Raw genomic sequence first — 26,594 nt, 5'->3', positions numbered from 1 at the left:
GTTATCTCAGGATTGGTCATCCAGGTATAAAACATACTCACAGTGGGAGGTGAAGCCCACCCAAGCCCTGGGAACAGGTGCTAAAAGGGTGAGGGAAAGGTGAAAGTTCAACTGAGCAGAAATATCCAGCAAGGGAAATACAAACTTCTAATACAGAATAGCCATGTAATGTTCCAGAAGAGATCTAATACAGCCTTAGGGAAAACCAAGCAGGTAACATATTCCTGGAAATCCAGCAGGCAGCAGGTAGAAGAGGGCACAGGATTGCAGTCAGAGGATCAGGCAAGCAACTGGAAAAGGAATTTGTAACAGGGACCATGGCCCCAGGTACAGCCTCTGCCAGGTACATCCATCATCTCGTGCGTAATGAGAACATAGACTCAGAGGTGCCCTGCTCCCCAGAACATCCACATGTGGCAGGATGCAGGGTTGCATCCCAGGGTGTGTGGGCTGCTGTGCCTTGAACACATGCTGCCCTCAGTCTGCCTGGCCTGGGCACCGGGACAGACTGGGACAGCAGGAATCGCGTCAGTAGGGTTAGAAAACAGAGAGTGAGGGCAGCAGAAAAAAAAAATGGTAGCAGGACTGTGGACGTTTGCAGCCATACTTTCTCCTTTACCTTTTCCGGGCTTCTTCCTCCTTAAAGTCAGAGAACTCCTCCTGGGGTCCTGCTCCCCACATCTGGCGACAGCCAAGGAGATCGTCTTTGCAATCAGCCTTGGCTTCCCAGAAATGTGTTCTTTCGATTTATCCACTTGCCTTGGCCCTGTGACCCTACGTTTGTCTTGGCAACTTGTTGGCAATGGGCGGATCAGAGAGCCAGGCTGGGGGGAGGGCGCTCTGAGATTGACACAGGTGACCTTGGAGAGAACCAGGTGCCAACGCCTCTCGGCCACAGCATCTCTGTCTTAATAATTATCTACTATCTGACAGCTAAGCTCCTTTATTCATTGTGCACAGTGTCTAGCACAGTAGGTGTTCAACTCAGGATAATCTGACTCCAAAGTCTGTGTTCTTCCACAAATCCCGCCCACATTTGGGTAGAGCCCATGGTTGTCTAGGGTATTTGGTTCCAAGAGAGAGAGCTAGAGTGATGGGCAGGTAGGCAGGGCTCAGCAGGCAGCCAGAAGCCTGGACTGGCACCACTGGTCTTCCTGATAATATCAGCATGGCCCTTCTCAGACCAGGACCCGGTCTAAGGGGTCTACCTCAACCTGCTAAAAACCCTGGTGTCACCCTCACCGTGCCTAGAGAGAATTGTGAGCCCCCTCCATCACTGCCCTCCAGGCAACTTTCCTTCTATGCATTTCCACAGCATCTGGCACCTGCGAGGCCGTTCCTAAAGGGGTGACTCATTTCTGTATCTCCGACACCTGAGGCGGTGCCTAGAACACAAGAGGTGGTCTGCAGATGTTCACTACGTGAGTGGATGTGCTGTGACCTGGGCCCCAGACGGAACAACATCCCAGATTCCATTGCCACAGCAAAATGACTCTGCCCCTCAACTGCTCTAGCCGGACTTAGGCATGATGCAACCCACAAACAGAAACATTCCCTGACTGGGCTGAGGGCTTCCCCCCCGCCCCGCCACGGAGCACTTTCAGACCCATTATAGCCCTTTTGATCTTTACAATTCTCCTGAAAGATACTCTTGCCAGCACTTCCAAGATGAGGGATCCAGAGCCAACGAGATGAAATAACCCCCAAATCGGTGCAGAGCCAGCACTGGAAACTGGGGCTGCCTGGTCCCTAATTCCATGCTTGACTTTCCTCTTTCACCCAGACATCTCCCATAAGTGCCTAACTATGTGCTGGGCCTGGAGCCAGGCCCTGGGGATCCAGAGATGAAAATGCCAAAACCCCTCCGGCCGGCAGGAGACAAATCGTGGGACCTTAGCAGAGAGAGCAACCTGTCGCTGAATCCCATTTGAGACTTCCATCTGGCCAGGGTCCAGCCCCCCAACAGCCAAGCCGCAGGTCCAGCTCGAAAGGCCTCTGGTTTCCCCCATCCCACTTCGCAACCTCAAGTCAAGCCCAATAGGGGATTCTCACATGAGCTGTCAGGAGGGATTCATCAGCAGAGGTCTGGCATTTCCAACAACTCTCCAGGTGAGCAGCCAGAGTGCCGTCAAGTCGTCCTCTGTCTCCATGAGTCATCCACCAAGAGCACATTTGCTCACAAAATGTTTGAATCGGAGGAGAACATTCAGAATCACCTATTCCTCCCCTTTGTGCTGTTTTTCCAGCTGACAGATTTGCAGCTGCGTGATGCTCTTTCCTTCTGCACGGCGCGCACACATCCCCTCCTGCACGGTCTAAAGCTCTCTGGACAGTTGCCTGGTGGACAAGACCCCAGCTGCACTCAGGCTCGGAGGGAGAAGGCAGGAGGGCCTCTCAGTGAGACAGGCACAGGAAATGTCACCTCCCAGCAGATGGGTGCAGGGGCAATGACCCGTCTCATACATTCTAATAATGCCAAACGTACTTCTAACAACCCATGCACATAAAAGGGAATGTCAAGTGAACCACTCTTTAGCCGTAGGATCTTGAATGAGATATTTAGCCTCCCAGAGCCTCAGTTTTCTCATCTGCACACCGGGCGGAGTAACGCCGACCTCAGGGGGCTTTGTGAGCTTGAAAGGATAGAAGGAGTATGGAGCAGTCGAAACGGCACTTGACTCGCGGTCAACGCTCAGTGACTGTTCCTTCTTCCCTTCTCCCCGGAAAGTCACCTCTAAGGAGAATGATATTAATGATGTCGTAAAAGAGATGATGGCCTCCCGGTTGGGAAGGGGTGACAAGTGGTTGCAAAAGGACCGTGTTCCCCTGGCTCCTTCATTTCCAGCCATAGCCCCGACCACATGGAGTATTCATTGCAAGTGCCTTTAATCTCTTTGTAGGGAAAACACACAGTCGTGGGCAACAGTTCTTGGAAGGAGAGAACTAGTCAGAAATTCCTGTTGCAGGAACGGATGAACAAGCAAGCAGAGGTTTTAATAAGATACAGTCCTTGCCTTCAAAGAGCTGACCGTCTCTGGCAGCCTTCCTCTGCATCCCTCCCCCCGCTGTGTTTCATCTTCAAACACACTAACTGCAACTTCAGGAAACAAAAAGTCGGATTCATTTTGTTTCCTGGAAACCTGGTAACCCATTTAACAGACATTCTCACTTCCCAATGGTATGAAATGTGTTTTAGGAGTTTGAAAGAGGCAAGCCAAACAAATAAGACTACACAGTTGGCTTTAATACATGTTCTTTTGAAAACAGCCTAATGAGAAATTCAGTGACTCGTTGAGAGGAAAGCTCAGTCAACTCCGTGGGGGGCAGGTGTGGGGAGGGAAAGGGTGGATTTTGGAGCAGTACAATTTCATTTCCTTCAAGTGTAATAAGCAAGAAGAAACAAGAAACCCACTGCCTAGGAGAAGCCCTAAAGGTCAGGATTAATGAAGGGACTGGAAGGTCCGAAGCTCACGGGCTTAGTTGTGTGCTGGTGAGTGGATGTTTCAACAACCCTTAAGGGGACTTATACATAATTTATTTTCTTAAGTAGATACATGGTATAGAAATGTTGTTTGCGCTATTAATTGAACCAGAAAACTGTGTCTTCATGAGTATCAGCCATTCCTAACCTTTCCCAGCAAGGGCTCCACTTTGCATTTCCCAGACTCTGTAAGGCAGGGGACCCCAGCAGATCACGCCGAGCCTGGATGCTAGCACGTAGGCCAGCAGTGACTGCCAATCTTTCTCATATTCCTGGACATGATGCCCTGAGAAGGGGGTCCTGGCCATTATCTCCAGCCCCTGGCATGTGCAAGCAGAAGGCTTTAGAAGAAGAGCACAGACCCAAGCCATCAAGCCCAGGTCAGATTTTGGCTCTGTCCCCAAACTAGCTGTGTGACCTGGAGCAGGTCACTTCACCTCTGTGGACTTTAGACTCCCTTATGAAAAAGAGAAGTTTAGATGAGAAGGTGCTTGCCTTTTCCAGAATGCCTCTGACTCTGAGATATACCTCCCCTACTACCAGGCGGGAGAGCCCTGCGTCAGCAAGCTGCAGTCTCACCAGTTGGCCCGGAGCAGAACAGTTTGGGAGAGCGGTATGGGTTGGAGCTGTAACTATGAGGGACCGGGGGCAAAGAGCACAGGCTTTGGAACTAGGCAGAGATGAATTTTGCCCTGAGTTCTCCACTAACCAGCTCTGTGACCTGGCTCAGCCCCTCTGGGCCTTGATTTTCTTATCTGTAAAAATGGGGGTGATACAGATCTGTACTTCTGAAACAAATAATGCGACATATGTTAAGAAAAAAGAAAAAGAAGAAGATAGCAGGAGGGGAAGAATGAAGGGGAGTAAGTCGGAGGGGGAGACGAACTATGAGAGACGATGGACTCTGAAAAACAAACTGAGGGTTCTAGAGGGGAGGGGGGTGGGGGGATGGGTTAGCCTGGCGATGGGTATTAAAGAGGGCACGTTCTGCGTGGAGCACTGGGTGTTAGGCACAAACAATGAATCATGGAACAGTACATCAAAAACTAATGATGGAATGTATGGTGATTAACATAACAATAAAAAATTTTTTAAAAATGGGGGTGATAATACCAACCTTATGGGGCTGTTGCAAATATTAGCAATGGCAGCTCTAAAGTGAATGGCACTCCGGGAGGGTAGCAAACTCTAAGAGTTACAGGAAAGCAGTGAGACCTTCTCCCCATCCCCACATCCATGTTCCTTTAGTTTAGAATGTGTCAACTTCAGATTGGTGGGATCTTTCCACTTTACCAATAACTGGTTACAGTTCAGTTGGAATTCACATGTAGATTTTCAAAGTGGGTGGTATACATGGAAGCATCTCCCTCTCCTCCAGAACTCCATGATGCCAGTCATCTGAAGGGCTGCCCAGGGCTTCAGCAACAGGCTTAGCATTATTAAGGAGTAAGCGATCAGTGGCACACGGTGGTCTTCATCTCCTCTAACTACTTCAAGATGAGCTTGGTATTGTAAGGACACAAGCAGAGAGGACAGGAACCCTCAACTTCCCATTCAATTCATCTCGGCCTCCCTACCCATAACCCAAATGACTAATCTCTCTTCCACTGAAAAGGAGAAACTTAGCAAACCCCCCCCCTTGCATGGATTCATAACTAGTTAAGATGTCTATTATGTAATCCTCCAAACCAACCCACTTACATCCTCTCATTTAAGCTGTCCAACCACACGGCAAGATTATCTTGCTGGGTTTGTCAATGAGGCAATGCACTGGGGACAGAAAACACCATGTTCGGGGCCATGGATTTGACAAGTGATAGGGAACTGCCCCAAATTCCCAGGCTTCCTTCCTTGTGACTTCCCTGGTGATAAAGTCTCACCCACAAGTCCCAGCTCTACTACTTACCTCCTCAGCAGCCTCAGTCTCCTCAACCGTAAAATAGGAAAGTGATCACAAGATGCCTCCACACCCAGGGAGCTGGACCATAATTAGGGAAGAGAGAACACCTATGGAAATGCCAAGCTGGGCCCTGCAGAGAGTAGAAGCTCAGGAATTGTTAGTTTCCTCCCCTTTGTGGGGCCACTGAGAAGGTTGCCACCGCCATCCGCAGGCAGTCTAAGCTACAATGCACCATGCAAATGTTAGCAATGAAGGTTAATTTCACGGGGCTCATTTTTATCTCAGGATTCCCCCTCCCCGCCCCCCTCGCTCCTGGAGATCCAGGTTTGAAATGTGCACCTCTACCTCTTACAAACCAACCGACTGAGTGCAATTCTAGACTCTTAGCAACCCAGCCGATCCAGCCCTGCCGTCCGCGATGGGGCTGTCAGCACTTAAGGGGAGAGCAGAGCGATGCCTGGGAGAATGGCAGGTCTGAAGAAGCAGTGAGCTGGGCCTGACAGTCTGGACTTAAATAAATTGTATTTCCTGGCTGGGGACGATAAGACAGACAGTTGAAGCTTGTGTTACACTAACACATCATTATGGCCCCGAAATGGGGAAGGAGAGCTGCATCTTGTTCCAAGTTTGTAGCAAAACTGTGCCGTGTGTAAATAGCTCTCAGGCCTTTGATGTTGAGCAGAGAGGAAAATAATCCTCTCGGAAACACCAGGCAGGAGCCTCGGGCTCCAAAGCACAGTCAGGGAGGCTTATTTCCTCTAATACCTTCATGCAGAAGCCAGCAAAAAAAGCTTAGGTAGAATGAAGTGGGAAGCTGAGAAGGGCCTCAGCAGACAAAGGACGGGGAGGGAGGCTGGGACAAGCGTCAGGCCCAGCTCCTGCCAGAACCAGCAAGGTTGGCCAGCACCGAAGGGCGCCTCCCAGAGGCGGGCAAGGGGATATAGGTTGGCAGCACCTTGGAGTCCCTTCCTTCATTCAACAAGACAGGCACAGTCCCTACCCTCTCAGGGCTTACAATCTAGCGAAGACATGTCCAACAAATAACCACATGGATAACCAGCTAGTTACATGCTTAGATATGCACTATAAAGGGAAAAAATGGGAGGTGTGAGGTTGTAAGACAGGACATCCCAATTGAAATAGAGGCTGGGAGCAGGGGCTGGGGGAGAGATTGATACCATGGGCCCCTGCAGGAGCCACCACCTGGGCCCAGGATGAATAGCAGGCCTGGTGATGGGGCAGCCAAGGATGGGGAGTGAGTCTCATCACTGCCACCACAAAGATTTGTCTGCTCCCTCCCGTACAGGGGAGACTTGGATGCATGAGCCTTCGGTGGTGCCGGCCCAATGTCAATGACCAGCTGAAGGGAGCAAGTCCCAAGAGCTTCCATCTCCTGTTGTAAGTGGGGAAGCTGAGAGGCTGCTATAAAGGAAGTTCAGACTAAACAGGTCCTCACTGCGCAGCCTCAGGCAAGTTGTCTCCTCCCTCCCAGGTCTTTGTTTCCTTCCTGGTGAAGTAAGGCGGGTTGGTGAGATGGTCTACAAGACCCCTCGGAGTTGCCACACCTTGTCATCCCCTTCCGAAGCTCTCGGAGGGTTGATGCCCTCTCTCTACCCCACCCACCCAGCATGTCTGGGATCACAGACACTGGGCTGGGACCACCGTTGACCCGGGAGGTAGAGGTCACAGTCTAACCCCAGCCCAATATTCTGGAGTTCAAGTGTGTGTGTGTTGGGGGGGGGGGGTTGGGGAGTTGGAATTTGCAATAATCCGGTGCAAAGCTGAAATGTCCTTTTACTTACGAATCTCCTCATATACATAGGCAATTCATATTATAATCAGTTTTGGAGGCAGCAAGCCTATTTAGTGGATCTACAAAGAAAAATTCTATTAGAACACCCAGAAGTCACTCCAAATGTGTTCAATCCCTTGCCAAGGATGTGCTAACTATAAGATTCTCTCATCTGTTCATTACGGTGGTCCCAGAGAACATCTCTCTGGGGAACAAATTCGCTAGCCAAGTCCAGTTGCTATATACAATGGTGATGATAAAGCTCAGGTTTTTTTTGAAAAATGCTGTTCCAACTGTCCTCCGCCACCATGAAGCTGAGGGAGGAGGGCTTGGCTGTCCCAAAACAGTGAGGCTGGTCAGGGACTGACATTTTATACAGTGAAGAAAACGTGGACTCTGATGTTTTGCTGGTGCTTCGCACGGGTCCTGTAGGCAGGTAGTAGGCCTTGTACTTCTTTGCAATCCCCATAATCCTTGCACAAAGGAGGAGCACATGCCTATGACTATTGATGGGCTGATGGAAAAAGCAAGACACAGAGAAACAGTACAGGGCTCAGAAAGGTCCCAATGACAAAGACGCAGGAGAGCACAACCAGAAAGAGCGTAGGTATTAGACATTCATGGATTTCGTATCTCAACATCTCTACTTAGTAGCTGTGTGACCTTAGGCAAGTCACTTAGCATCTCTGGGCCTTGGTTTCCTCCTCTGCACCAGAGGAGCAGCCAAACCCAGAGCAATCATGGTGGCAAGAGTTAAAGGACGTAACGTAGACGAGTGTCTAGCAGAGCGTCTGGCACATTGTAGAAGCTTCTCTTCCTTCCTTCCATCTGGCCCTCAAGGTCTGCACGAGAAAGGCAGCCTCCAGCACTTGCCCCTGCTATTTATCTGCCCCCACACTGAAGGATGGGAGGTGAAAGAGCCCCCCTGTGGCCTCCATGCTGCAGGCAGGGACAGCTCAGTGGAGCATGGCCAAGGAGGGGTCTGGTCCCAAACCTCAGTGGCTGCAGGAACCCAGTACAGTTGGCCTGGCTCTCTTCCGGCCAATTTTGCCAGATGTAATTTGGCTTCGGCTCGAGCTTCCAAAGCTGTTATGTAAGCATAATAACCCATAGCATTTGTAGAAAGCTTTTATAGTTTTCAAAGCACGTGTGCACATATTGCCTCAGCTGATCTTCTCAGTAACCTTGAGAAGTAGCTAAGGAAAAGGGTGAGAACTCCCATTTTATAGATGGAGAAGTTGAGGCTTGGAGGGCTTATTTGGTTCATGATTAAGGAGTGGCAACATCAAACTTGGACAAAGATCTCTGCATTCCTTGCCCTGGGCTCTTCCCACACCATCACACCATCACACCATCACACCACATTGTTGTAATCATGTAATCATCAAGCAAAAGTGGCCCCAATACCTACTGGGTGCCAGGCAATGTAGTAAGTCCTTGGAATCAGAAGTGAACAGCAAAGTCAAGTTCAGGAGAGATGTAGGACCAACTCTTTGGGGGCCATGTGATAGCTGCCGTGGTGAAGGAGCAAGGGGAACAGGAAGAGGGGGACATAGCCCAACTTGGTCCAGGGACTCCAGGACCCCCTGGAGGAGACACACCAGTCCAGTCTTGAACAACAGCTAGAGGCTGTCCAGGCAGAAAGAGAAGTGAGAGAAATTACAGGTAACAGAAGCAGCAAATAGAAAGCCAGAAGTATGTGAACCAGCAGGTTGTCTGATCTGACTCCATCCACCCACTCATCACTCACTCATTCACTCATTCATTCAACATATATTTCTGGAGCACCCCCATGTGCCCCCATACTGGTATATGTACCTCAGCAAACAAGCGGATGTAGTCCTTGAATGCATGGAGCTTCCCTTCTAGGGGATTCCCATGGACAGATGGGGAGTGCTAAGATGGAGTGGGCAGAGGGCATCATGGAAGGCTGGGTATGGAGGGCCTAGATATAGCCTATGGGTGCTGGGGATCCCTGATGGATTTTAAGCACAGGATTGGCAAGGTGAGGTTTGCATGTCAGAAAGAGGGAGCCACAGCAAAGTTAGAGGATTTAGAGGATGGGCTGGAGAAGGTGGTCTGGAATGCAGGAGGAGCCCAGCTAAGAAATTGTAGCAGCCCAGACAAGAAATGACTGGGTCCTGAGTTATGGCAGTGCAGTAGAGAAAAGGCAAAATGCATGCAGGATGTAGAGACAGACTTGACAGGCCTTGCTGGCTAATTGGACATGGGAGTGAGGAAGAGGAAGAGTGGACAGCCACTCTGAGGGTCTGGCTCGAACCTCTTGGCAGGTGGTGATGCTATTCCCTGGAACAGGAGTGCAGGAGAACCATCCAGTGGGGCGGGAAGCTGAGGAAGTTTGTTCCCACTGGGAGTCGCTGAGTGTCAGGGGACTCTGGGTCCCCCTGAAGTCACACTTATCAGGCATTGGGATCAGTGAGTCTGGAGCCCAGGAGAGAGCTTGGGGCTGGAGGTGCAGATTGGCTTACAGATGATGTTCAACATTTGGAAGTGGACAGGACCACCCGGGCTGGGGCAGTGCCCGGAGGGAAAAGACACCAGATCCTATTGCAACAAACCCCAAAGCGTGTCCAGATTTTTCTTTGATGTCAGAATCCCGCTTGGCAAAAGTCAGGCCATTAGCCACAGTGAGGAATCATTGGTCCTCAAGAGGGCTTGACTGGGACAGGCCGTGGGGACTCTGGCCTGATGTCACACTTCTCGGGTCTCACCAGTCTCTAGTCTGAAGTCACTCATGGGCTTCTCTCCCTCTCCTCTCTCCTTCAGGTGTTTACAAAATATGGAAAATGTTATATGTTTAACTCAGGCGAGGATGGCAAACCTCTGCTCACCACAGTCAAGGGCGGGACAGGCAACGGCCTGGAGATCATGCTGGACATTCAGCAAGATGAGTACCTGCCCATCTGGGGAGAGACAGGTGAGCTGGGCCCAGGGACTGGGGCTGTGGGTGATGGCGGAGGGGTACAGGACTCTGGAAGACTGGTTTGCTTCAGGTGGGCTGTCTTGACCAAGACTATGAAGGACGGCTCTCTATCAGTGGGATGGCAACATGCCAGTGAAGAGTAAGGATGTCCCTCCATGGACTGTGACGCTCTGGGCTTCCTCAGATTTCAGGAGATGGGAGAGGGGCGGATGACAGGAGTATTGGAAAGGGAAGGCAGGTAGGCTGAGGGGGTTGTTGGGAAGGAGGCATGGAGGAATGTATGATTGGGCAGGTGAGTGGCTTGATTTCAGGAGAAAAGGAAGACGGGGACCAGCCCCTTCCTCTTGCAGACATCTTGACTATCCCAACCCAGTCAGGAGGCCCAGCAGAAAGGAACGCTCTCCTCCCCCTGGAGGAAGGTGGAGGAACTTGCTAGGCTGGAAAGCCAAAGGACATGGACTCAGGGGCCTGGCGCCGGGCCTGCCTGAGCCCCTGGGGGGCCTGTGTGTACAGGCCGCTGAGTTCGTTCATGCACACATTTATTCGTGTATTTATTCAGCAAACTATTCATTAGCCATGTGTGTACCGCGTCAGGCTTTGCACCCCAGTAAGGACATCAAGATGAAAAAGACCAGGTCCTTGGTCACAGACTAGAGGAGGAGACACACAATCACAGTCCAGTGTGACATGAGTGTACCCACCTGAGGACGAGCGTGGCCTCCGCCTGGTGGGGAGGGGGAAAAGCGTTCAGAGAAAGCATCACAGTGCCCCGGGCATTTGAACAGAGTCTTGGGATTATCCTGGATTATGCAGGTGGGTCCTCACAAGTGGGGTGCAGAAAGATCAGACAGAGGAGAAAGTGAGGGAAACAGAGATTGGAGCGATACAGCCAGTAAGCCTAGGGATGCTGGCAGCTTCTAGAATTCCCCCAGGTGGAGGAAGTACAGAGGTGCCCGAGAGTGGGACATGGATGCCAAGTAGACCCAAAGCGAGAGTAGTATTGTGTTCAGGGTATAACAGGGGGGAGCAGGGCAGGGTGTCAAGGATGGGCCTGGGGAGGGGCTCCATGGGAGGGGGAAAGGGAGAGAAGGTTCCAGCAAGAAGGAGGCCCTCGGCCCTCAGATTGGAACTGAGGTGGGTAGAGACCAAGCAGCCCAGCCCCCACCTCTTACAACCCCCACCCCATGATTCCTGGAGCCGGCCCCCCCAATCCTAAAATCTGGCCCTGACCACGCCCAGATGTTCCAGGCTTCTGAAGGCAGCCAATGCTTCTACCCTGGGGATGACTGACTGCAAGCACTAAGCTCCCCCACCACCACCTTCTCCTTCCTGTGTCTCTCACTCAAGCTCCCTGTGGGGAGGGGTGAGCATGCCCACTTCCCTCACTGTGTGGTTGGTCCTCCTGCTCCCACAACGGAGAAGTAAAATGGCCACCACACGTGTCACACCAGCAACGCCTTCCAGCGGTTCACTTCAGGCTCCGGGCCATCGGCTGCTTGCCAAGGAGACGCTTAGTTGGCTCCATCCACTTTTCTAAATTCAGTGCCCGTGCCCTCCAGCAAACAGAGGAAGGTCTGGGTTTATGCTGCACTCTGGCATCCCTGAGAGCTGACCAGCAGAGCTTGGCTTTCCAGAACATCCCTGAGACCAGCCTGTGTCCTGGGACCATGGGCATCTGTAGACAACCCTGAGTCCTAGGAGCTGGGTCTTGGTCTCCCAAAAAAGGCTCTGCCTTGCAGACACCAGAACATATTTGCTTATTGAACCACCTGTGGGAAAGAGGAGAAACCGGCAATAAAAATGGGTCCCAAAGACCTCATAGCCACAGCCTGACTATAGGTTAGTTATGTCTTTGCACAGTGATATTGGATTTCCTTCCCTGTTACCTCGATTTGGGAGTGAAAGCAAATGTATATATACACACATGAACACACACACACACACACACTCACAAAATGCCAGGCACCCCATCACACCCATCTTCACACAGCACAGCTCCCTGTGGGGTCTGGCCTTGGGTCTGAGCATGGGCCACTGATAGAACGGGCTCCGACCTCAGGGCCTGCCCCCTGGGAATCTGCATTCTGCCTCCTGATGCTATGGATGGATAGAGCAGGCAAGCTCTGAGACCATCTCTCCCAGCCAATCCCCTTGCTCCTTGGTGGAGGGAAAAGTGAGGTCTGGCATGGCCACCTTCTAGACATCACGCTGGAAAGTCATGACCAAGCCAGGGTTGTACTGACCCAAGCTTTCTGACCACCAGTTAGCCCCAGCAGACCATAATCATGCTCGAGGACCTGCTGTTGGCCTAACACTGTGCAGGGCACAGGGAGGGAGAGGACACCAGACAGAGACCCTGCCTTTCAGGAGCTTATCATCTCAGCAGGCAGCCAAAGTGGTGCAAAGAATCCACAAGAGGACAGCCTCACTCCTGCCGGTAGCTTGAGCTATCCCTTATGATCCACCAGCCCTCCTCACTTAAACTGTGGCCTTTGGGGTTGGGTGGTTGGGGAAGGAAGCTGCATGAAGAAGCAGCGGGTGAGAGCAAGGGCAGGGGCCAGAAGAAACCGGTCAGAGGAGAGACTGGTCAGTGCTGCCCAAGAGAACTTTCTGCAGAAATGGAGAAAATGCTCTCTAGCTGCACTGTCCAATACAGTCGCCTCAACGGAGCATTTGAAATGTGGCGCGTGGGAATGAGGAACTGAGTTTTTAATATCATGGCATTTTGATTAATTTAAATTGCCACGGTAGGGGAGCTGGTGTCTACCACATTAGAGAGCACAGTTTCCGATTGCTCTGGTCGGTTTCTGGGATGTTTGCCTCTGCAGCCAGCTCCCACGTTCTGCTGGGACCATAATATTCTTCAGTCCTGGCCTTCCCCTCACCAAGGCCGTGAGTGGTAGAAAGGGCTCTTTATCACCACTTACCAGGGAAGGAGGCTGAGGTTAGGTGACTTCACCCAGGCCACCCAGCCTGATAGCCTGAATCCTTACATCCAGGCTTCCTCGACTGTACCTTTTTTTTCAGGCTGAGAAGTCACTGAGCAATGAGCACCCCTTGGACACTGCGGTCACCTCAAAACCTCTTGTTTCCTGGGCTGGTGAGGAGTGAGCTCTGTGGGTAGGAGTGAGATATACACACTGCTGAAGGATGAGGGGTGGACTCTGACAGGTGAGGGTTGCTTGTCCCTGAGGCCACCTGAGGAAACATGGCCACATCTTACTGCTTGGTCTTTTCTCCAAAGGACTGTGGGCACCATCAGGCCTAGTCCTGCCATGGTCCTCAAGAGGGAGGCTGCCTTCTGGATCTTCAAGCCCTGTGGCCCCACAGATGCCATCTTGCTTCCTTGGCATTCCCATCTCCTCTCAATTCCCAAGTGTTCGTTGGAGATACCTGGGTGATGATGGAGAAGAGAGGAATTGAAATATGGTGGTTGAGGGAGTAGCCACAGACAGCTTGATGGCAGGCAGTGTAATAGGGACAGGGAAGTTCCATTATAGAGTCAGACCCAAGATGAAATCCCCAGCTCTTCCTTTACTAGCTATGTGACTGAGGACACGTGAATGGGCCTCCATGTCCTCACGTGTAATAGAGGTCAACTACACAAATAAACCCATCGATTTTCAGGATGGCTGAAGGAAGCACACGAGAGCTCTCTGCAAACTGCAGACAGTGGAAGGGTGATAATGACAACCATGGGGGGGTTGTCAAACTGTTCCAGAGCCAGAGCTTATGCTAAACATTCCAACCCTGTAAAAGAGGTCTTGGAGGAACTCAACATCCGGAAATCTCAGTCTGCTCAAAGCAGAGCCTCTGATACACTCTGGCCTTGCCTCATGGACAGCTTCATTGCTCAGGAATTTAAAGGATCAGTGAGGGAACCCCTCCTCTGGGTGTAATGCTGGTGGACAGGAAGGAACTCCGATGCCTGGGTGAATTTGAAAAAGGTACCCCCTTTGAGTGGACCCCCAGCTTAGCAAAGAGAGATGACTATGAAAATCATCAAGTGTCCTTTCCTCCAGGCTGACAATGCCCCACACCAGGGTGCCCTCTTGGCCAAACATCCTTATGCAGGGCACCCCGGAACTATGCCATTTTAAAGAAAGCAGGCTCCGTCCCATATGGACCTTGACAGTATGGACCCTATGGAATGAGGATTGGGGATATTACATGTTACAGGAATAGCAAGGATCTGGGAACCCTGCTTAGGCAAAGTGAAACACATTTATTTATTGCAGGGATTCTTGAATATGCTACATCATGAATATCTGAGTAGGAATATTGCATGCAGCATTTATTTCCCAAATGCCTTTGACCATGGAAACCTTTCTCATGGAGGAGCTCACAAAATAGAATGAGGACAGAAAAACTGTCCTAGACTGTAGAAGTGCAGATTTCATGGCCAGCATTTTCTAAAGGAAATTAAATTGAAGGCAGGTGGGAGGTTGTTAAAAATGAAACTCTGTGTAGATGCCTCTGAGTAACTTCAAAAGATAAAAGAAATAGGCAGTGGGTTATCTAGGTTGCACATGAGAGAAACCAAATTCAAACAAGCTTAGGCACAAAAGGAATTGTATTGCCCCCAGAATCCAAGGTAAGCTTCAACAACCAAACAGCGGGCGAGCGAGGATGCAGCGTCAGAAACAACTGGAACCAAGGGCTTGGGCCCCCTCCAGTCTCTGCTGCTCTCACCTCTCCTCTTTCTGAGTCGCTTTATTCTCTCTCACTACAGACAGGTCTTTTCCACACATATATATTTTTTCACACATGGCTGCCGATATTTTTCTATTTTACACATCCTATCGGCAGCAAGCAACTATTCTGAGTCTCTCCTGGGTCTCCTATTAAAAAAAAAAAAAAAAAAAACAGGGAAGGAAATCATTGGCCCGTTGGTCAGTTGGGTGCCCACGCCTGGACCAATCAGCAGTGACCAGGGGAGTGAGGTCACTGAAGGACCCAAGAGCCCTGAGGAAGCTGGGTGGATGGAAGCTGGGGAAGGAGTTCCCAAGAGATAGTCCCATGAAGGGGCCATGCTGGGGGAGGTAGGGCTGAGGGTAAGGGTTGGAGATGGGTCACCTCTGAGGAAACCGGAATTGGTGGACAGGGAGCTCCCAAATGACCTCAGATTCTAGACAGATAGGCTCGAAAGTTGGAAAGACCACAGACAAGCCTCCTCCCTTTCTCATCTCCTTTTATCTTTCATTCACCCCATGCAAAACACACTTTTTATTGAATATAATCTGACTCAATTTCCCCAAATCCTAGTATTTAGAGAAATGAACCGGAGGGGCGCCTGGGTGGCTCGGTCGGTTAAGCATCCAACTCTTGATTTCGGCTCAAGTCATGATCTCGGGATCTTGAGATGGAGGCCTGCGTTGGGCTCCGTGCTCAGTGGGGAGTCTGCTTGAGATTCTCCCTCTCCCTCTACCCCTGCCCCCTGCTCATGCTCTCTCTCTCTCTCTCTCAAATAAATAAATATTTTTAAAAAGAAAGCAAAATGAACCCAATATTATATCTTTGAGCAAAGGAATTATGTTGATGGTCTATGCTCTAATGGAGGTAAATATCTGACACCTTATTTTCCACTGCCAGCCTCATCACCTCCTACTTTGTCCCCTTGTTCACTTGGCTCTGGCCACACTGGCTTCCCCGGGATGCCTTGAACATAACACTCCAGGAACACTCTTATTTGAGGGCCTCTGCATTCTCCACGCACTCCGCCCAGAATTCTCTCTGCTCAGACCCACGTGGCCAACTGCCTCGCTTCCACCCAGTCTTTGCTCAGATGTCACCCTCTCACAGGGGGTTACCCCGACGACTCACCCTGCTCTTCACCCCTCATTCTCTCCCCTGCTTCTCCTTTTCTCCGTGATATGTATCACCTTCAAATACACCGTGGGATTTACTTATTTATTTTTTTTTCTTGTCAATCTCCTTCTGCTAAAACATATGCTCCAAGAGGGCAGGGATCTTGGACTATCTGGCTCACTGATGCCCACCAGGGCAGTAAATATGTGTTAATACATTTGTTGAGAGAAGGGCGGAGTACTGTGTGCACACTGATGGGACCAGGGCAGGAGAGAAACTGGCATTCCTGAGTGGCTACTATGTGCCCTGAACATTCCAGCCCGTGAACCCTTTCAGTCATCCTCCTAACAAGGTGTTGCAATCCCCACTGTAAGATAAAGAAACTGGGGCTCAGAGGGGTTGAGTAAGCTTCCCAAGAACACACATCTCATTAAGTAGCCGAACCAAGCTAAAAACCCACGTATGAACCCAAAAGCAGTTCTCCTTTCACTACGTGCCTTTTAATGTTCAAGATGTGACTGTAAAAGCACTGCCGTGAATATAGCTCAGGAAAAAAAAAAAAGGAAAAAAGAAACGGTCCAGGTGACATCTCTGGAGAGAGAATGGCAGATAATGATAGGTCTGAAAACTTTTCCTTTTCTATTTTTCCCTCTTTTTTTCCTCAATAGCAGAAGAATCCTTGTACTGAACAAAGGCTTTAGCACAGCCCCTGTATATAGAACAGATAAAGGTAGAGCTGCTCTGGTTCACCTGGAGATGGGGACCTCAGTGTGATTGCCCCATGCTCACTACGGCCAACCCTGAGGAACCCTAGGGCTCCAGGGAACCCAGTTTGAAAAGCACTGGCTGGACGCCTGTTATTCCCAGGACAAAAATGGTGTCCATTGGTTCTATGGCTGTGTACATCCCAGAGACCACCTCCAAACATCTCTCTCCCTTCTCGGGGGATGGTGAAAGGAGCTCATGATGTGTCTGCTGAGCTCCGGAGCCCTGGGGAAGTTGGCAATCTAGACTTCTGGTTGAACGCTGGAGACTACCTCCACACACCCCACCTAAATGGCCATCGTGGATTTTTTTTTTTTTTTTAAGTATAAACACACAATGACAGAGAGGATGGGAAAGAAGGCCAACAGTCAATGCCAGCAAGTTTTTGGAAGATGGAAGACAGATGGTAATTGACTTGGCTTGTGGCAGACAAAGCGGAGGGATAAGGGTCTGCACTGAAAAGCTGACTAAAGCCACACAGTTCTCACCACTGAACCCCCAGAAAGGGTCAGGAATCAGAGGCATCAGACACTGCTGAAGGGATAAGAGGTAGGGAAAACTAGGAGGATTAGTTCAAAGTCTATAAAAGGAGCTGTTAAGTCTCCCAGCCCCCCAGAAGGAAGTCCGTTAGTAACTGGTTAGATCCCCCCAGAAGGAAGTCCATTAGTAAGTTCTCCCACACCCAGGAACGACTGGGCAGCATTTAAGTCCCTCTTAATTATGAGTGGACAGCCAAAATGCCTGGTTTTTGAGGGAAGCCACTGACAGGAAAGGAACCACACCAGCCAAACAAAAAAAGAAACTGTGAGAAATAGGGATAATGATTAATAGCACAAGCTCTAGAGCCAGACCAGAGCCCTGGATTCAAATCCCTGCTACACAACTTACCAGCTGTGTGACCTTGGGCAAATTACCTCTCTGAGCCTCTGTTCCATCACCTCTAAAGTAAGAATAATATTATTATCTACTCTGAAAGGTTGTTAGGAAGACTAAAATGAGTTAATATTTATGAAGTACTTAGAAAATCCCTGAATAATATTGGGCACTATGTAAGTGTTTAATAAATACAAAATAAATGCAGGGAGCAGAAAGAAACATCAAACCACTTTTTAAAAATTCTCAAGAGATGAGAGATATTGCATCCATAAGTACAAGCTATTAAAATAGGATGCTATTAACCAGTAACATGCAAGGAAAAGTTGTGTTTTTTTTAACTCCTGGAAATTAAAATACGATTACATTAAAAAAAAAAAATAGAGAGGTTGGAATTGAGGAAATTTCCCGAAAAGTAAAACAAAAAGACAAACAAATGGAAAATGGGAAATACGAAAATGAGAGGGTAAATCCAGGAAGTCCAACATGCTCCTACCAGGAGTTCTAGAATAACAAACCAGACAGAATGGAGACGGGGAAGTTGGCAGAGAAGTAAGATATGAAAAGTTCCCAGCCAAAGCCCGTGATTATCCGTAGCTAAAGAATTCACCAAGCCCTGTCCGCAGTAAGTGGCTAAACAACCAAACTAAGACGCATCCTTGAGAAATTCAGGCTAACAGAGATAAAGAAAAAACCTTAAAAGTTTTTGGAAAGAAAAAACAAATCACATACGTAAGATCTACAATTAGCATGACCTGGGACTTCTCAGCAGATGCAATTGAAACCAGAGGACACTGGGCAGAGAGGAGGGATGGGAAATGTTTCTTTTCTAAGATAGAATTCTTTACCTAGCAAGCTACAAATGAAATATGAGGGTAGAATTTGGTTTCAAATATATTTCAGGGGCGCCTGGGTGGCGCAGTCAGTTAAGCGTCTGACTCTTGGCTTTGGCTAGGTTCACGATCTCAGGGTCTTGAGATCAAGCCCCAGGTGGGGCTCCATGCTCAGCTGGGAGTCTGCTTAAGATTCTCTCTCTTCCTCTCCCTTTGCCCCTCCCCCTGCTCACAAGCGCATGCCCTCTCTCTCTCAAATAATCTTTAAATATATATATTCCAAATATATACACCATATATATTTCATACATATATCATATATATCAAATATATAAATATGTTATATGTCATATCTATCAATAATATAGCCGTAATTAATATATAAATTATATCTGTATGTTAATATATAATTAATATATATGTTATATATTAATATATAAAATATATTCTTTGGTGAGAACATTCACATTCTACTCTCTTCGCAGATTTCGATTATACCAAACAGTGTCATCAACTATAGTCACCATATTTTATATCACACCCTCTGACCTTATTTATCTTGAAAGTTGGTGCCCTTTTACCAACCTCTGTATATTTCCCCCATCCTTACCCCCTGACAACCACTTTTCTCCTCTGTTTCTACGAGTTTGCCTTTTTTTTTTTTTTTGCCATTTCTGTGATCGATATCTAACAAGCCAAACAAACCAACAAACAAAAAGAAAAAGAAAAAAAAAAAAACAGGAAACACAAAAGAGTTTCACAAGAAAAAGATCGAAATCATTAGATACTACAAGGCTGGGGTGTGGGCAATATTTACCTAATTCCGTAAAAGCTGGAGACTGGCTTAACCAAAATATCGTATAAGTCTACAGGAGGATGGAAGGAAAAGAAATACAACAGGCCACCTCATGGAAGAAGTCTACATGCTCATCTCCCATGGGAGGAATTTGGTGGATAATACCTCCAAATTTTTTTAAAACCAAGAAATATCTTTCGAGCAATTGATGTCCATGGAAATATGAAAGTAAATATGAGAAGAAACAGCTCACACGGTTGAAAGTAGCTGTCTCTGAAAACTGAGGCTCAGGGCTTGGGGACATGTGGAGCCCAACACTGCTGTTTTTCATTAAAAACCTTGCGTTATCATTTGGCTTCTTAAATTATGTACATATATTGCTTTGGTAAAAATTAAAATTAAATTTAAAATGATCCGAACGTCTCTGCATAGCTGGAAGGCCTGAGTGGCTAAAGGAGTAGCACAATTTCTATCTTCCATCACAAAAGGGACAGAGCAGGAGTGGATGCAGATGGTTGCTATGGTTTTTCTGACATCTCTGCTCCCAGGAAGCACTCTTGTCATGGTGCCTGGTGCTGAGGCCCTTCCCGGAAGGAGAGGCGCAGTCTCCCGCTGAATCCTGAGAGTCGGGGACCCGGGGACGTGCAGAAGCCAGCTGGGGTTCTGGGCTCACACCCAGAGTGGGCCTTTGCACTGGATGGGGGAGGGGGAGCGGGTCTCCACAGGTGCCAAGGAATCGGGAGAAAGGATACCACAAGTCAGAAGCACCACTGGAGGCAAGCATCCATGAAGCAGCCAGAAGCCTGACTTTGATCGTTCTTGAGAATTGCCTCACGCACATGCTAAGTGCTGTGCGGAAAATGTACGTGCTCCAGTGAGATGTGGCAGCCCGGCAGGCGGTGGTCTGGGGGCCATATCCAGATGAAGCAGACCCACCTCAGAGCTCATGCCCTCCTCTTCAGTAAATTGCCAAAACTACCTACTGGGTGCCAGACCCTCAGGGATGCACACGAAGGGCTCAGTCCAGGTTTGCAAGGAGTTGACAATCTAGGAACTCTCTCGAGCGTTCCTTTTATGGATGAGATGGAAATGCATTGACCCAACAACACTCACATAAAGCGCCTGCAGGGTGCCAGACTTCTGCAATCTGGGCACATGTAAACAATTAGATGTCATCAAGTGCTCTAACTGCTAAGGATCGACGGAGCAGGTGATGGGTTCCAGAAGGGAGGAAAAGGGCAAGTCAGGGAGGCTTCAGAGAGGAGGTGACCTTTGGGCCTCGTCCCAGGCCTGGCTGCCAGGTGGCTAGGCAGAGGATGAGAGTTGGAGAAGAGGTGAGTCATGAGGAGGTGAGAGGCCGGGCAGAGGGAGGGGAATCCGGAGCAAAGGCCCAGAACAGCCCAGGGTGCCCGGGGTAGCTGGCTCTAAGGCTGAGACCTGGAGCTGGACAGGTGGGCAGAAGCCAGATCACCCCGGACCTGGTGTGTCCTGCTAACACATCAATATTCTCCTGTGAGTCCTGCTCCCTGAAAGGTGGTCCTCCAACCAGCAGCAACAGCATCGCCTCGGAGCTTGTCAGAAATGCAGAACCTAGAGCCCAACCCAAATCTGCATTATAACAGGATCCCTGGCCGATTCGCATTCTAGTATGAGAAGCTCTGATCCAGACCGCTGTTTCCCACCCTTTGCGAGTATAAGGATGCCTTTTTAACATCTAGACATTTCTCAGACGTCACCCCCCACATGAACGCTATCATGCTTTTTATATCCACTGATTGAGAAAATATTCAATAACAGAATGCTTTGAATGACTTTGACTTCCATAATTATATCAAAATCTATATATGTGATCTGTTCAGTATCTGGCTGTACTTAACTTTCATCACCAACGTGTGTAAACAGCATTTTTATAAATAGAATTTATTTTATAAATAGAATCTCAATCATCCACCAACTTCCCCTATAATTCCAGATACATGGCACTTCCTGATGGCTTTTCAAGGTTGGTATCTCCTGCATGTTGGTTGCCTACCCAGACTCATCAGCCTTCTTAGCAAGTAGTTTATAATCTCTGAGCCTGAATGTACCAGGGAAACTCATTATTTAAAAAATCCTTGGGATAAATCTTTTTGTAATGAGAGTAGACGAAACTCCACACGGGTGCCTTCACTAATGTATGTTTTGTAAACATCTTATTTTTTTTTTAATTTTTTATTGTTATGTTAATCACCATATATTACATCATTAGTTTTTGGTGCAGTGTTCCATGATTCATTGTTTGTTCATAACACCCAGTGCTCCATGCAGAACGTGCCCTCCTCAATACCCATCACCAGGCTAACCCATCCCCCTACCCCCCTCCCCTCTAGAACCCTCAGTTTGTTTTTCAGAGTCCATCATCTCTCATGGTTCGTCTCCCCCTCTGACATACTCCCCTTTTCTTCCTCTCCTGTTATCTTCTTCTTTTTCTTTTTTCTTAAAATATGTTGCGTTATTTGTTTCAGAAGTACAGATCTGTGATTCAACAGTCTTGCACAATTCACAGCGCTCACCGTAGCACATACCCTCCCCAATATCTATCACCCAGCCACCCCATCCCTCCCACCCCCAACCACTCCAGTAACACTCAGTTTCTTTCCTGAGATTAAGAATTCCTCATATCAGTGAGGTCATTATATGTTTTGTAAACATCTTATTTAACAGGAATGTGTCAAGTGAAGCCACTCTTCTCTGTTGCATTGCATAACTAAGACCCAACATTAACCATCTCCTTCCACAACAGGGGTACATCACTCTATAGTATACAACGTACTTCACCTGCATTCTATCCTCTGATCCTCATATACTCTTATGATGTAGACTAATCTCTCATCATTTAAGAGATTAACCCATTTAACAGGTGGTAAGTAAGCAAGTCTCTGAGATGCTGAGTGGCTTTCCTATGACCTCATGGCTAAGAAGTATTAGAACTAGCACTTGAATCCATATCTCTGATTTGGTCCTTGGTTCTTTCCGCCAAGAGCTAGTGTCTCTTAATAATGCAAACAGAAAAAGAGAAGGGGGAATAAAAAACGGTTGCTTTGGGCAACACTTGGTTAAACTTTTTGCCAAATCACGTCACAGGGGCTTTGAGCCTCTGCAGGAAGGGGCTGAGGTTTGCAGCCCTCACCACACTGTCGTGGCCCCTTGATAAGGAGCTATTGGTGAGAACCCCACTACATCATGCTGCTGCCCTGAACAGACATAATTGCAGCCCATCTGGCTTGGGGACACAGTGTTGATTTTTCTTCCTCCTGAGCTGGTCTAGCCTCAAAATGTCACCTCTGAGCAATGGAGTGTGAGCACACTTGTCTCCATGCTGCGTTCGGATTTGCTCACCTAGGCGTGCTGCTCAACCGGGCCTGTCAGGGGAGGGGTGGGCAGGGAGCACAAGACACACACGGCCCAATGTTAGCCAGGCAGCAACTCGGGAATTCTTTATGTTGTCTTTAGAAAACTCAGCTTCCCCTGACTTGCGAGTGCTGAACAGCCATTTTGGGTTTTTTTCACTCTAGTTTTCAGGAAATTAAAATGAGATGCAGTGAGGTTAGGAGACTTGTGCATGATCCCCAGCTCATAGAATTGCAAGGCTAAAAATCACCTGAGGGATCAGCCCCCCTTTTAATTTAAACAAGAAGAAACTAAGGCTCCGAGAGGCAATATAACTTCCTTGAGGTCACACAGATATTCAGTGGTAGGGCTGGGAGTCAGACCCAGGGCTCCATGATGTCAGAACCCACACTTTTCTTGAGACCCTCCTCTGCTCCCCTTTCCAGGGCCCGACCTTGGCCTCCTTGGATTCCTCTATGCATGCCAGAAGAGCAGGAGGAACCAAGATGGCGCCTCTAGCGGACCACCCAAACGATGTCTGGCAGACCCTTTCCGCCAGAGCTGTCAAGGGCTGGGGCGAGCACCTCACTCCCTATCATTGTCACTGTCCCACACAGTGAGCTTTCCCCTGAACTCTAAGATGAGAGAACACAGGCTGCTGAGCCCAATGTCAATTAAATAATTCTCTCCCTCCATCCCTGTACAGCTTGAACCCTCATTGGCTTGTCACTTGGGACCAGTGCTTACTCTAGCTGACTGACAAAGGGCAGAGGAGGGGGAGGAGTCAAGATACCTGGTTCCTGGGCTATACCAGGCCACCACTTGCCATGTGGCCATTGGCCACTCTCTTCCCTGTGGGTCTCAATTTTCTCACCAGCAAGATGAAAAGTTAGTTGGATTTAAGCAGTGTCAAGGACTCTCTTAGCTCCAAAATTCTATGCAACCATGATTCATGGGCCTGTCCTTTCCTTTCTTTGGACTTTGGCTTCTTCATCTATAAAATAGATAACATGTAAAAAAAATGTAATTATATATATATATATGTATATGTATTTGTATTTCTATAAGTGGGGATATTGATGCCTGTCTCAGGATGGCTGGGAGGATCCAGGAAGTGAAGTCTGTGAAAACCCCAAAGCTCACCACACTCGTGTGAGTATAGTTGTTTGCCACGTTCTACAGGGGATGCAAAGCTGAGTGGCTCAGAGTCCCGGCCTGCAGGCTCTCAAAGGGGAACTACCCGATGGAGACTGTGGTCAGTGACACTGGAAAGGCACGCCCTCTGAGCGAGACCAGGTGTTAGAGGGCAAAGAGCAGAGCCCTGGGGACGGACAGCCAGGGATTGATGCTGGATTTGCTCGCTGTGGTAAGCTGACCGCTCTGAGCCTTTGTTTTCCTCTCAGTGAGACATTTGTTTTCGCATCTGTAATAAGCCTGCCTCTTGGGGCGACTGTAAGGCATAATAAAGTGATCATCGGCCTCGGACCACAGCCCCGTGGCTCTGAGAATAGGCCGAGTGCCTCTCTGTCTTGGGGCTCCTGCACCTGCTGTTCCCCCTGCCCGGAACGCTCGCCCGGGGACACCCCACCACCCGCCTGCCCACTTCAGTCAGGTCCCTGCCCAAAGACCATCACGCTGGAAAGCCCTACCCTGCCTCCCCTCTGGGAGAGTCACAGCCGCCCTGCCCGTGCTGTCTCCCTGTCCCCCCCCACCCCCCCAGCACTGGTCACCGCAGGCCCGCCGCTGTGTCCCTGGTTGTTGTCTGCCCACCCCGAACGGGAGCTCCACGAGGACGCAGGCCCTGCTCGGTTCCCTGCTGGGCCCTCGGTCCCTGGCCTGGGGCACGTGTCCACGCTTGGCATTCGGTCCGTCACTGTGCAGGGAACCAGGGGATGGATGCGGAATGGGGCCTCGGGAAGGCCAGGGCTTCCTTTGTTTCTGTGAATAGCAGCACTTTTCAGGAGATGCCTCAGGGAAGGAAGAGAAGGTGAGAGCAATTTCAGAGATAGTTCCTCTCACCCTCCTGTCTCTGTCTCTCTCTGTCACACACACACACACACACACACACACACACACACACACACACACACACACAAGTCCCCAGGGACTTGCAGGGTCAAGCCCCAGCATCTAGTTAGCGGTGGCAGAGCCAGGGAAACCAGTGGGGGATCGGGGGAGCGTGGGTGGCCCAGTGGATGGACAGGCGCCCCTCCCCCACCCGGCTGAAACATGGACCTGGACACTCCCTGATCCTGGGAAGCAGCAAAGCCCAAAGGCTGAGTCTCACCCCCCACTGTAAAGTCAGGGGCCACAGAAGCCAAGCAGATAGCAGCCACCCAAGATGGTAACACCAGCTGGGTCCCTTCAGGGGGGTGTCCTGGGCAGTCTTTGCTGTGACCCCACAGCTTAAGTTCCTAAACAGCCGCCCACCAGCCTCTGAATAAGCACCTGCCACCTTGAGACTGTGCAGAGGGTGCTGAGCTGGCTCAGCAAGCCTTGTGTGGCAGACCCAGCTTGGCCAAAACCTCGCCTTGAGACCCAGGCAAAGGTGCCACCCTCTTGGCATCCCTGTGTCTCCACTGTAAAATGAGCAGCTGGGACCCTGTGAGTCTCAGAGATCAGCTGTGCTGTTTGTTCACTTCAGCAAGTGTTTACGACACCTACTATGTGCCAAGCATTATGCATATATGCATAAATAAAACATGAACCCTGTCCCCAAGTGTCTGCCAGGCTTAGTGGAGAGAGAGAGGTACATGAAAAAGGTAAGTACCAGATATTGGGACATCCAATGGAGGAAGGCTTCCAGGAGGTGGGGACAGGGAAGTTGGGTAGGGGTCAACCAGATGGAAGGAGAGAAGGGCCAGTCTAGAGGCAGGGAGTCCCGTGAGGAAGGAGCAGTGGGGGAGAGCAGCTGATCCAGCTGGGTTTTGTTGAAAGCCAGAAACACTGATTAATGATGATGATAGCACTATAAGTTAGCTTTTCTTAATCACCAGACTCTGTGCTGAGGGCTTTCTGTGCAATGTCAATAGTCTTATGAAGACAGGTCCATTATTATGTCCAAACCCATCCTGCAAATTTTGCAGAAAAATGAGGCTCCAAGAGATTGAATAGCTTGCCAAAGATCATGGAGCTGGACTTGACCTTACCCTGCCTGAGCCCCAAGTATTTAACCAACTGTCCTAGGCTCTGTCTGGTTCTGACCCACCAGGTAGAAGGGCCTGTGTTCCCACCTCTCTTTGAATATCCAGCTCACTCCGTGGGGAAAAGGGTTCGCTACTCTGGGTACAAGCTTTGCTCACTGTGGCCCCACCCAGTGTCCCCACCCAGTGTCCCCAGGAGGTCCATACACCGTGAAGGGCTATTGGCTGTCCTGTGGGAGATAGGGAGAGGGTCCTGAGCCCCTCTGCACAGGAGCCTCTCCAGGCCAAAGCACCTCCCTGAGCATACCTCCGCTAGCAAAGCTTCCAGAAATGAAGACACACTGGGGTCAGGGCCACTGAGGAAGGTTAGCATGGAAAAAAAAAAGACTCCGGTGGTCACAGTATGTACCTTCAGATCCTTGAAGGGGTGTCAAGTGGAAAAAGGGTTAGAGCTGGGATTAGGGGGGATATCTGTAAACAGGCAGTTTTCAGCTCAAAATAAGGATGAACTTTGAAAACCACAGACCACCCTGTAGGCAGTGAGGTCTCCTGCCAATTGTGCTCAGACTCAACAGCTGTCCTTCCTTGCTTCCTATGGTGGTGCACAGGTGTCTCTAGCTGTCTCTCAGAGCTTAGGTAGTAGATGCCATCTGGGGGCTGTACCAATGAAAACCCAAGCAAGGCCATCAACAGCACCCACAGACTGGGTAATACAAGGAAAGATGAATGAAGGACTGTTTACAAAGCTGTGGGCAAGGCTTAGGGAGGGCAATGCAGGTGGTACATTGTCCCAAGCCTGGTAGCAGGACAACCACTACCATGCCTAGGGAAAGGGGAAAGGAGCTGGCATCAGAACCCAGAGAGAAAGAGCAATACAGAGAGCTCCCCTT

The 26,594-nt window shown here is 49.4% G+C and overlaps 1 protein-coding gene across 2 annotated transcripts in view; it reads left to right on the top strand.

Moving 5' to 3' along the window:
- ASIC2 (acid sensing ion channel subunit 2) overlaps window positions 1-26,594 on the top strand; it is a 1,116,666-nt gene that overhangs the window by 1,005,775 nt on the left and 84,297 nt on the right. For both annotated transcript variants that reach the window (XM_027567843.2, XM_027567842.2), the window contains exon 2: window positions 9,961-10,111. In XM_027567843.2, the coding sequence (XP_027423644.1) occupies window positions 9,961-10,111 (151 nt within the window). The remainder of the gene's footprint in view (window positions 1-9,960; window positions 10,112-26,594) is intronic.

The sequence above is a fragment of the Zalophus californianus genome, chromosome 16 (genome assembly GCF_009762305.2).
Source record: "Zalophus californianus isolate mZalCal1 chromosome 16, mZalCal1.pri.v2, whole genome shotgun sequence".
NCBI classification, from domain to species: Eukaryota; Metazoa; Chordata; class Mammalia; order Carnivora; family Otariidae; genus Zalophus; species Zalophus californianus.
The sequence above is the reverse complement of the archived record's forward strand: the minus strand, read 5'-3'. Positions and strand labels throughout refer to the sequence as shown.